This window comes from Vigna radiata, chromosome 8 (assembly GCF_000741045.1).
Source record: "Vigna radiata var. radiata cultivar VC1973A chromosome 8, Vradiata_ver6, whole genome shotgun sequence".
Taxonomy (NCBI): Eukaryota; Viridiplantae; Streptophyta; class Magnoliopsida; order Fabales; family Fabaceae; genus Vigna; species Vigna radiata.
In genome coordinates, this window is record NC_028358.1 from 44,322,408 (window position 1) to 44,335,243 (window position 12,836).

General features: G+C 31.9%; 2 protein-coding genes across 2 annotated transcripts; one reads left to right on the plus strand and one right to left on the minus strand.

Moving 5' to 3' along the window:
- The first annotated feature begins 425 nt into the window (after positions 1-425).
- LOC106772148 (V-type proton ATPase subunit B 1) lies at positions 426-7,022 on the plus strand. The gene is made up of 15 exons (XM_014658342.2): positions 426-555; positions 1,298-1,362; positions 1,587-1,642; positions 1,764-1,862; positions 2,216-2,275; positions 2,976-3,087; positions 3,170-3,378; positions 4,138-4,266; positions 4,864-5,001; positions 5,206-5,356; positions 5,434-5,516; positions 5,911-5,958; positions 6,042-6,095; positions 6,171-6,254; positions 6,354-7,022. The coding sequence occupies exons 2-15, from the start codon at positions 1,305-1,307 to the stop codon at positions 6,537-6,539; spliced, it is 1,467 nt and encodes a 488-aa protein (XP_014513828.1). The 5' UTR covers positions 426-555; positions 1,298-1,304; the 3' UTR covers positions 6,540-7,022.
- A 2,314-nt stretch (positions 7,023-9,336) lies between these two features.
- On the minus strand, positions 9,337-10,020 carry LOC106771306 (probable histone H2B.3). Its single transcript, XM_014657260.2, has one exon. It carries the CDS (start codon positions 9,872-9,874, stop codon positions 9,467-9,469), a length of 408 nt encoding a protein of 135 aa, XP_014512746.1. The 5' UTR covers positions 9,875-10,020; the 3' UTR covers positions 9,337-9,466.
- Positions 10,021-12,836: the final 2,816 nt, after the last annotated feature.

Sequence of the window (12,836 nt, forward strand, 5' to 3'; positions counted from 1 at the left end):
AATTCAGAATCCTATGATTTAAAAAAAATATATATTATAAAAATATTGCAATAATTATATTATATAAGAATAAAGATAAGCAAGATGATAAAAAAAATATAACTAAATTTTACAAAATGCATTAAAGAAGGTTTTAACTAACATAAATCTATGATTTTAAGAAGATTTATGTAATTAAATATAGGAAAATATAACCACTTTTAATAATTGATAAGAAACATTTAATATGTCTTTAATAATTGATAACTTCCTTACCGAATGTGACAGAAAATAAATGCAACGTGTCACCCTTGGCACTTAGACACTCTGGCATGGTGTTGATGTGGTTGGGTCCCACTCTCATTTGAGAAAAATGCAGTTATTCTTCAAACAAAGGTTGAAAGAAAGAGATTTTACTTAATTTTTTATCTGAAATAAATAAAAGAATTGGGATTTAATAATTTGATGTTGTGTTAAATTTTTTGGTCCAATAGATCCGTGTTGCTCACCCACAGTCCATCCCTCACCCACGTCTCTCTTCCGCTTCAGATCACGAAAATCGTAAGCGTTTCGCTGGTGCGTTCTTCCCTCTTTCGATCCATTTTCTCACTTCTTTTCGCTTCGATCTCACAATCATCATTCAATTCTGCGTTCCTTGATCTCATTATTCTTTCTTTCAAATCTTTAGTATCGGTTTTTCGTTTCTCTGTTATAAAGGTTTTGTAGTTATCCAAGTATGGAAAACTAGTTCTCACTTCGACCACTTATCTACTGGAATAAAGCTACCTTGCTTTCAATTTTGAATATGACTGTTGTTTTTGTTGCTAGTTAACCTTTGTTTTATTTGTTTTTTTATTTGTTCCTACCTAGTTCAACCGCTTAGTTCAGTAGCGATTGGTTCGGATCAATCCGTTTTTTCACGCACTAATGGAGTGCAATTTGGATCCGAGTATTGTTATTTTCACTCAATTTTTTGTTAGATTGAACGTCTAAATTGTTTTTTTTTTCTTTCTAAAAGAATAGGTTGTTTTTTTTTTATTATTAGATACTCTGGGAACCAATTATGTTTGAACGGGTGATTTTGGTGGTAACTCGCTTATCTTTCAAGGACTAATTTCATGGTTTGATTTATTTTTTTTTACTGTGATGGTTTTCGTATTGACTTTGTGTTGTATTGTGTTTCTGGTATTTGCTTTGTCTTAATTTATTGTCGAGAGGACTGTTTTTGAAGAATTCTGTTTATGCTTCTCATTTGTCTTTTTGATTTGGTATCAATTGACTTTTTGTACGTCTCTTCTTTTGTCTTCTTGTTTTGAAGTTCCAAGATGGGCGTGGCTCAGAATGTTCACGATACGGAGGAGGGTACCTTGGAGATTGGAATGGGTATGTCTTATTAGTTTGCTTGTCTTAGTTATTTTTCAACTGTGATTGGAAACCCTGTGGGTGTGTACACCGGCCGTTGATAATAAATGAGAAAGGATATTTAATGCCTTCCATTAAGCATGAAAGAGAATTTGTGAGAATTTGCGAGCAAGACTATTGTACTACTGAGTTTACACACTTGATCAATCAATAGAACTTGTGGTATTTATTCTATTGTTTTGCAGAATACAGAACTGTATCTGGAGTTGCTGGACCACTGGTTATTCTTGACAAAGTTAAGGTAATGATGGCATGCTTGCCGTGTTATTCTTAGCGAATTTTCTGGTATTATGATTTTCCCAATGTGAATGTGTTATTATTTCTGTGACTAAAGTTCACTTCATACTGATAAACTGCAATAGGGACCCAAATTTCAAGAGATTGTTAATATTCGTTTAGGAGATGGAACTACTCGGCGTGGACAAGTTCTAGAGGTTGATGGTGAAAAGGCTGTTGTTCAGGTTAGAGCCTCGTGCACATAATTATCTTCTGTACCTGCTTCTTGTTTTTGAAACTGAGTTGTTGACTATTTATGTGCTTATGTTTACACGTAACCAAAACATTAAAAGATTCCCCGTCCTCCTAATATTGCGAGCAGTTTCCTTCGTAAGAAATGCCTTCGCTGTTGTGTACTTTACTAATGTAGTTGCAGTAACTTTAAAAGGATAGCCCAGTTCGGGAATTCCTACAAAGTGGGGATGTTGCTTATTGACTTCAGTAGCAAATATTTTTTGTCACTGCTTAGTTTTGCCAATCTGCTAGTACAATTATCAGTGGTTCAATGTTTATTCACCTTTTCTTAACTATTGAGCAGGTATTTGAAGGTACATCTGGGATTGACAATAAATTTACAACAGTGCAATTTACTGGAGAGGTACAACTAAAATTATTCGTCTAAATTTTTTGATTCCCGTCATGAAATCATCTTCTGTTTGTGTGATTTGTTGCAGTAGTTAGTAGGATCAAAATGGTAATTCTGTGTAGGACTCATTACTAGTGGAAAAGACATAGTTGACCTGATTTGGCTTTGTTATAAAGAGTTTTCTTCTAAATTATTACGCTGAATACCTAAGACAAATCCCATTATAACTATCCCATCCCATGAGCTTGTTGAAGCTGCAGTTTTTCCTCCATGAGAAAAATATAATTGGGTTTGACCAGTATCAATATGATTCTCACTATTGATCTATTTACTTGATTAATTTTCTAATTTTACATTATGCATTTATTTTTTGCCTTCTTGATTCATTTTTATTGTGGAAACTGGAGGCTTCTCTTTTATGATATTATACAGGCACATGTATATGTTATGAAACATCAAAGCTGTAGTAAGCATCGTTGGTTGCTGATTGCTATTGTATTCCTTAAGTGATTATTTCACATGATTTCGTCCGTCATGAATTCCCTTATTATTTAGCCAAGAGTTTGATTATTGAATTGAAGCTGACAACACTTCCTATGAAGTTTTTCTCTGCCTTTCTTTTGCATGTTTCTTTAATTGTGCTGGAATCAGTTTATTCCAAGTTTTGACTGACTCCTTTCCTCTTTATTTATTTATTTTTTTATGTCCACAGGTGTTAAAAACTCCTGTCTCTTTGGATATGCTTGGGCGCATATTTAATGGCTCTGGAAAACCAATTGATAACGGTCCACCAATTTTACCTGAGGCATACCTAGATATTTCTGGTATTTAACTTCCTCTGCAATATTCTACCATTGTATGTTGACAGGTGATTTTTCCTTCCCTAATATCTTCAAAATAATTCAGGAAGTTCTATCAATCCTAGTGAGAGAACCTATCCCGAGGAGATGATACAGACAGGAATATCTACAATTGATGTCATGAATTCTATTGCTAGAGGTCAAAAGATCCCTTTATTCTCAGCAGCTGGTCTCCCCCATAATGAAATTGCTGCACAGATATGTCGTCAGGCTGGCTTAGTCAAGCGACTTGAGAAATCTGATAATCTACTTGAGGTATAGCTGATTTCCTATGGTGTATTTTTGTGAAATATGTTATAGGCTCTTAAACTTTGACTTGCGGAAATTGGTAACGATTTGTTTTCCGTCCAGCCCTCTTAATACTATTATGGATAGAGAAATAAATATTATTATATTGGTCATCCATAGCCGATATTGAGGAAAAAAATTGTTTGCCCGATTGAAATGTTCTCTTTATAGTCAAACATTTATTACCTGTAATATATGTATTACTAGTCATATGTCTGGTTGTTTAGAGTGTTGGTTTTCAAAATTTATAATATTAAAGCATTACCTTTATTTATGTAACCTTGAAAATTAAATTTCAATATTAAACGGGAAGTATAATTTGTGCTTTCTATAGTTTCTCAATTTTTAAGGAACTCCATGATAGACCTGCTGTAGAAATTAGGCAAAAGATCCGTGAATTGCAAGAGTGTTTTGTAATAATTTGTATACTTGAAAAAGAGTCAATGTTAAACATTTACCAGAGCGATAGTAAAATTAAACTATTCCTTATATGATTCTTGAACTCTGATAATTTTAAATGACTTGTTAATCACTAGCAGTGTTTTCATTCTTTTGAACATCTGTAGTGAACTCACATGGTTAATTTGAAATTATCTCACTTGTTTTTTGTCTTACAAATCTGTTGCTTCTTATTGCCTTCGATTATTTTTGCATAATCATTTATTAACTCCTTACTAGACTTTTTGTAAGATGGATGATTTTTCTCACAAATAGCATGCTATGCAGAGTGGAGAAGAGGACAATTTTGCTATTGTTTTTGCAGCTATGGGAGTTAACATGGAGACTGCACAGTTTTTCAAACGTGACTTTGAGGAGAATGGGTCAATGGAGAGAGTGACTCTTTTCCTTAATTTGGTAAGGTTTGACAATTAAAATAAGTGTTCTTTTGTGCCCTTTAGTCTGGCATTTTTTTCTTCATTTTCCCAGTTCCTTTTGGTTACTGTGCTGGAGTGTAGTTTACAAGTTAAACGATATATTAACCCTTATATTGATATGGTCTTGTAATACATGCTTGGAGCGTACTAATGTATAATTATTTGTTTAAAAAGTTCTTACATTTCAGTCATTGTATTTAATTTAAATCTAAGATCTTGATCAAGAAATATGCATGTAGTGTTAGGTATGTCTATGATCAGTGCAGAACTATTTTTTGGCACGTTAATATGGGCTAAGTGCTTATTTAAATTTAGAGTGAACAGAAAAGTTAAAAATTTAAGGATGTACAAGCTGGTGAAGTTATAAATTGAGTAAGGTGGTATGATCTTAAAATTTTAAATTGGTCTATCAAGTTGTATTTGTGAAACACATGGTGATGGATAGTATATGATGCGTTGAGAATGACCTCTCCCAATTAAAAGCAACATTCAAATGATTTTTTATTTTTTTTTCATGACTTGCGTGAAAGATCTAATCTCTAAAATGTCTGTTCTCTGCAAATGTGAATTAATGCAGGCAAACGATCCTACAATTGAGCGAATTATCACTCCTCGTATTGCTCTCACTACTGCTGAATATTTGGCTTATGAATGTGGCAAGCACGTTCTTGTGATACTCACAGATATGAGTTCTTATGCTGATGCTCTTCGTGAGGTAATAATGTACCTTCAACTGTAATTAGTTTGGAAAAGAAGTAACAGAAGGATAGGAGACTTGAAACCTTAGTACACTTTAATAATAGTTAAGCAAGGCATTCTTCTATGCCTTTGACTCTTGCTTGTAGTATAAGAAATGACTGAAACAATGTTTAAATATTTAAACCTTTTCAAATTGTTTGCATGACACTTTATTACATAGGTATCTGCTGCCCGAGAAGAAGTGCCAGGAAGACGTGGTTATCCCGGATACATGTATACAGATCTTGCAACAATTTATGAACGTGCTGGAAGAATTGAGGGGCGTAAAGGCTCTATTACTCAAATTCCAATTTTAACCATGCCCAACGATGGTAGTGAAATTTACAAGTTCAATTTTTTCATAGTTCTTTCTTGATACTGAATGGTCATATTTTGAACTTCTGCACAGATATTACGCACCCAACTCCTGATCTGACAGGATATATCACTGAGGGGCAGATATATATCGACAGGCAGCTGTATAACAGACAGGTGGGTTATTTATGTTGAAGCTTTCAGATGTAATGAACATTGTAATTAAAGAGATAAATTGGTGCAGAATGCATCCTATAATTCAATTGGTGGCTTGTTATTATTCATTGATAAATTAGTCTCCATGTGAAAAGTTTGTCTGTTTCTTCCAACTTTTAATTTTTCTATAATTTCATTGTTTAAATATAAGTTTGCAATGTTATGGTTTTATTTTTCCTTGACCAATCTAGGTGGACTGCTGTAAAAGATGTGAGCAGTTAGATTGTTGCAGATTTTGTTGTAAATCTGTGTAAATGATTTTGTGGTTGATCGGTTGCATTTAATGTTTTTGATTAACCACGTGGATTAAATATCGAAGCAAAAACTAAACATTTTAATTTTTCTAACTGAGCAGATATACCCACCAATCAATGTCCTCCCATCACTATCTCGGTTGATGAAGGTAAAATCTTGTTTGTTTGATATCGAGGTGCTTTCAAGAGATAAACATTTTTTCTGTTTCTGAATTATTGGTCACCTCTGCAGAGTGCTATTGGTGAGGGAATGACCAGAAGGGATCATGCTGATGTTTCCAACCAGGTCTGATATTATTTCATTCATCACATAGTTATTTCTTCTGTTCACAAACTTTCTTATTAGTGTTTGTTTTTTCAGCTCTATGCAAATTATGCTATTGGAAAGGATGTTCAGGCAATGAAAGCAGTGGTTGGAGAAGAAGCACTTTCATCAGAGGACCTGGTCTCTAATAATATCCTATCTTAAGTACATTTCTCTTCATTACTTGAAGTTTCTCTTACAATGGTATTAATGGAACTCTTTTTCCCCTTTTTTTAACAGCTGTATCTGGAATTTTTGGAGAAGTTTGAGAGGAAGTTTGTTGCCCAGGGAGCTTACGACACCCGTAATATATTCCAGTCGCTAGATCTTGCATGGACCTTACTCAGGATTTTCCCTCGTGAACTTCTTCATCGTATACCAGCCAAGACTCTTGACCAGTATTACAGCCGAGATGCTGGTAATTGATGACTAAGCAAGCAAGTTCATATACCTTGGTCTCTTGCTCAACCAGTGCCTAATGTCATCGGCAATTTATTTGTTTCTTTGCTTTCTCCCACAAATCCACATTTCTTCTATGCAGCTAAATATAATAAAGGATTGAGTCTGTTTGAGTGCCTCATATTTTGAGTCGGTCGGTTAGTCAGAAAAGTAGACCCCATAGATGTTATGATTCCTGAGCCATTTTTTCTTTTTGGTGGGGGAAAATGAGTTGTGTTAGTTTGGGATGGCTGGCGTCAATTGCATTGTGGGATGTTGATGTTCCCTGGTGTTGGAATTTGTGGAGACTGCTTTCCCAATGTACGTTGCATGTTTCATAATTTTATTTATCATGTAATTTGATTGTTTAGGATATTCATAATCAGGACAGTTGTCTTTTGGACACTTCCTGGATGTATTTATCTGCTTTAGTTTATCAATAATTCAAACAAGCATTTATAGTCTGGGAAATCTGGCAATATTTGCATCTGTCTCTATCATTTTGTAGGCCCAACTTCCAAACCCATTATTCCGTCGTTCTTGGTGAATCCAGATATTGGACAGTCTAAGGTATGAGTCATTGATGATATGATAATACTTATCTTGCTGCCAATTTGAAATTATCCACGTGTTAGCTTATTCCCTGCTTTTCGCCTGACTCAAATGATGCTGTTGCTGTCCAATGACCACACACCCACCATTTGTTCGGTGATTTACTTTCTTTCTTATTTCTGCTCTCGTTTATTTCAACTCCCAATTAAATCCTAACAACTCGAATTCTTTGCTCACTTTTAATTGTTCGTGTTTAATTTAATTAGGAATACAATACAAGATTAGATTTGTGTTTCAAAGTATTCTTGATTTGTTGTGATTCGATTACACTATATAAGATTTGATTTGTTTTTAATTTAATTTGACTTTGGAATTAAACATTTCGTGTTATATAACAATCAATTAAGTAGAATTAAAAACTCCACCACCTGACAGCTGTATTGTTAGGTTTAGAAAATGGAAAAAAGGAGATTAAATTTATAAAAATTGTCTTTGAAAGTATTTTCACATTTTAATGAATATTTTAAGAATTTTTATCGGAGTATAAATAAATTAGGTCTAGTGTCTGCTTGTGTTTCAATTATTTACGAAGAAAAATATATGGAGTAAACTATAGATGGTATGGAAGTATTGTTATAAGGCATTCTATTATTTTATTATTGTTATTGTTTTCTTTTGCTAGTGATGCCATGTAATTGCTATAAACGTACAACACTTTTGAACGAGTTTCTGAGTACGTTGTTCACGCAATGTTGTATTGGAGATTGACAGAAGTGTATATATATATATATATAAACGGATTTGTTAACTTATGTAATAGACTAAAGCATACCAAATTTTAGTTGAAAAAAATATTCGCTTATATAGATTTTAAGTTTTGAATAATATTTTTATTTAATTTAAATTAAAAATTAAAATTATTAAAATATTTCTATATTTAAAGTTTTTTTATGAATAAGATATTTTTTTCAATTTTTTGTATACAGAAATTACATAATTTAACAAATCATATATATATGTATATATATATATATATATATATATATATATATATATATATATATATATATATATATATATATATATATAGTATATGTGTCTTTATTAGTTTAACTCGTAGTAACTTTAAATTATCCACTTAAACTTGTATGTAAAAATATGTTATTATATTTCGGGTAAATATTTTGAAATATAATTAAATAATTTTTTTAAAATAATTCAAAACGACTTTTCATTTATTTGTTTTTAGAAGTATTGAGCATTTGACAAAAATCATTTAAAACATTTTACTTAAATAATATGAAAATCGTAATAGCGAAATGCTTTTTAATGTTTTTAAGCTATTGAATTTTTGTAAATAACTTGTTTCATAAGAACATCTATTAATTTATTTATTTATATATATAAAAATGCCTTTTTCTGTTGGTTTAAAATTATGCAATGTTTTCTTTTTTACTCTCGATTTTCTATTGAGTGTTCTTTCTATACCATCTCACCTTATCAAAATCCCATTTTTATATTTTCTATTTTTTCTGAACATTTTTAAAAATTAAAAAAAAAATCAAATAAAGTTGACTTGGATCAATTTATTGAAGGAGGCAAAATCGTGATAAATACCTTGAGTGATAGGACTAGAAAAAATCACAAGACAAATTTGAGTTTACTGTGAACTATAATTGTCCTATCCTATCCGAAAAGATCATACTCAAATTCAACTTCTAAAATGAGACAGGTATATATATATATATATATATATATATATATATATATATATATATATATCATTTGAGTAAAATGTCAACAAACACATAACAATTTAAAAAGTATACCTAATAACAATACACTGAACATTAAACCTACTAAGTTCGGCTAAGGAACCAACAAACTGAAACACAACAACACGATAAAAACAATTGCAAAATAACAGAAGAGACACGTTGAAAATTTACATTTTAAATAGTGAGGGATAATACCATCAGAAAAGAGGAGGTTTATAAGGTTAAAAACTTCAGCATAATATTAATATCTACATCACCAACATTATAATTAAGAAAAAAAACACTGAAACATCAATGATATGAAAACAGATACAAAAACACATGTTTGCATAGAGAAGGGAAAAAAAAAAACAATTACGATTTTAAGGCATTAAACCCACAGTATCAACAAGAAATGATACGGGAAAGGTCTACCAAAAAGGGTAAAAAGATCTCAGTATCAATAAACTGCCAAAAAAAACAAGGCCAAAATTGAAAATCTGCAATATATATTTAAATTTGAACTTGCCAGAAAGCATGAAATAACATTAAAGAACAAGGGTTAAAAATATACAGACAAAAAAACCCTAGCTCCAATAAAACGGCTTAAGAACTAGTAAATTTGGTTACAGCCTTAGTGCCTTCTGAGACGGCATGCTTAGCGAGTTCACCAGGAAGGACAAGACGAACAGCGGTCTGAATCTCACGGGATGTGATTGTAGGCTTCTTGTTGTAACGAGCCAATCTAGATGATTCTTGTGCAAGCTTCTCAAATATTTCATTGATGAAACTGTTCATGATCCCCATTGCCTTGCTGGAGATCCCAATGTCAGGGTGAACCTGCTTCAGAACCTTGAAGATATAGATTTTGTAGGTTTCCACATTCTTCGCCTTTCTCTTCTTCTTCTTGTCACCGGAGGTAGCATCCTTGGGAATCTTCTTCTCTGCCTTCGCCTTCTCCGGAGCCTTCTCCGCGGGCTTTTTCTCAGCGGGTTTCTTCTCGCCCTTGGCCATGGATTTTTTGAAGAACGTTTCAGAGATTCCGAAAAGGATGACAATACGAAGCTTCAGTGATGTGATTTTGCAGAAAAGGAGGACAGTGTTTATATAAGAATGGTTCGTGGAAACTGATTGGTTGGGCCTGTGTTACACGGATCGATGACGTGGCACGATGAATTTTAATTTGGTTTAATAGTTTCCGAGGTCCAGATTCGTTCCAATTGAGTTCTTTTATTTTAGAAGTGTTCATTTGAGTCCCTAATTTTGATAAAATTGATTCAATAATAATTGTTATAAATGGTGTTAACTTTCTTGTGATAACATGGTGAACTAGCATTGAAAAAGTACCTGCCAGAGTAAAAATTGATTATGTGAATTTATTTTAAGAATAGATTTATTTTAAGTTATAAATAAAATCTCTCTTACATCTCTCTCTCTCTAGTCATAAGATCCAGTAGTCCCATCATCTTCATCAAATTTCACTCGTTAATCACCATACTCTCAATATAACCTTTTCATCTCCAGTTTAGAACCCTCATCCAATTTCCTTTTTTCTTACTTCGACTCTTTGTCTCATTCCTTTTCCAAGTTGGGTTAAATATGTTTTTAGTTCCTATACTTTGGGGCGATTTTGGTTTTAGTCCATTTTTAAACCATGGTACAATTTAGTCATTTAACTTTAGAAAACTCTCATTTTAGTCTTTTTTACCAATTTTGTTTAACTTTATTTGTTGTTTCAAGCACATTTCTTAGTTAACATTGAAGCAAAAATGTATCAAACAATGTACAAAATCCAAATGCTACAATGAAAGATGTTTGAAACAACAGATAAAGTTAAAAAAATTGATAAAAAACACTAAAAGCAAAGTTTTCTAAAGTTAAAGGACTATATTGTACCATAGTTTGAAAATGGACTAAAAGTAAAATCACTCCAAAGTATAGGAACTAAAACCATATTTAACCCTCCCAAGTTTCTCACTTTTTCCCACATTCTCAATCCACTCCCTCGTTCCTAATTGGGTCCCATTCCTATTCGAATTTCATTTATGGGTTCTCCGCATTCGAAGTTCTACACTTTCCCTTTTTTATATTAAATTTCTTAATACCAACAAAATTAAAACAACTAACTCCCCTGTTACTATGCAACAGTGGTTTAATGATAAAAAAACAACATCAAACTTTATTGTAAAAGTGACAAATTTAGATATTATAAAAAAAAAATTCATAAGTTTAATATTTTTAGGATTTGAAGTATAATTAATATTAATATATTATATATATTAAACTAGATGGAAACTATTTTAAAAAATATATTCACATTAATATGATATCAGCTAAATATGTAAAAAAATAAATTTGAGTCTTAATTTTTAATATAACGGTCAACCTTATTAATTTTTTTCCCGATCTCATTCTTATATTCTTACCAAGTATGTTAAGTTGAGGTGCATGAATTATNNTTATAAAATTATAAAGTTATGCTAGTTGGGTTATAAATATATCAAGGAAGAGAGAATAGTGGAGANATACAAAAATGAAAAACCTCGTAAGCATATCGATACATGGGTGTGTCTTGCTACTCGTGATGCTGTGTATAATGAAAGGTTCAAAATGTTCTTCGTCTGACATGATGAATAGGTTTCCATCTCCAACAATTTCCAACGACACAGACATGAACAGTGTCTTCATTTCCATCAAGAGTGATATGGCCCCCGACGATACTAAAGTGTCTTTCTTGTTCAACGACCAAAAAGACCGAATCTATTTGAAAGGTGGAAGTTCCTTTACGATAACTACCGACTTGAAAGACAAGGTGATTAAAATGTATTGGGATCCGTTTTGCGTGACTTTCTTTGGATATAGCCGTTACATAGAGGGTGATCATCAAAAGATCTATTGGAAGGCGACTGGAACCGGTGTGCTTCATAGTTGGGACAACAAGCACTGGGATGTACGAAAAAATTGGCAAAGTCATGGTTGTTGAAACCTTTACCAGAATTTGTTTCTATGAAATAAATAAATAAAGTATATGCAGTTTCATTTCCACCTATTCTCCAATCTCCTNCAAACTCTTTAACTTAAATAATTCTTTTTAATATTTAAACAAAGTTAATTAATTTAAAATCAGATTAATAATGATAATATCAATAATAATATTTACATTTAAATTTATGTCATATTTATCATTTAAGATAAAATGTTAATCATCTAATTTTATTCATTAAATCATTTTCTAAATTATCACATCTGTCACATTTTTAAATCAATTTAAATCACACAATCTTTTTTCTATTATCTCAAAACGATTCATTCACTTTTTCTCAAATGTCCTATTTAATTCAAATTCCTCAGTTTGACTTTCTCATGCCCGGGTATCTTTTATCCTTTCGACTTCTGTTACAGTAGCTATAGTTGTAATGGCAATTACAAGGTTATGTAGGTCTCCTTCTCATTGAGTAGCCTATACTCTGGAATTGAAGTAGCGAAATCGGCCTTAGCATAGAACGTTTACCGCTTGCCTTACTAATAATCGGGAATCTAAACAGGCAACTATGAGACTAATTTCCCATTGTCCCGAGCAAGTTACTGCGTACCTGAAGTGAGTGTGCCAATCTTGGTCTCCTTTCTTTTTTTCTTTATTCATTCTTGGCTCGTAGGTCACAAGGATAAGGTCAAGCAACTTCTTCCATACACGATTAAATATAGATTTAAAAGTGAATGAATATATGAAATTGAAAAAATTTAAATGTAAAATTTTATTTGTTTATTTTAAAAAATGTTTTGGGATAAAAGTTATTAGCTTTGAATGTAAAGTTGAGAATGAATATACGAATTTTGAAAATTTTAAATGTACAATTTATCTATTTACTTTTAAAAAGATTTTGGGATAAAAGTTATTGGCTTTGAATGTAAAGTTGAGAACGAATATATGAAAGTGTGACAAAAATTTTTCATCAATGATTCTTAATTTCTTTTT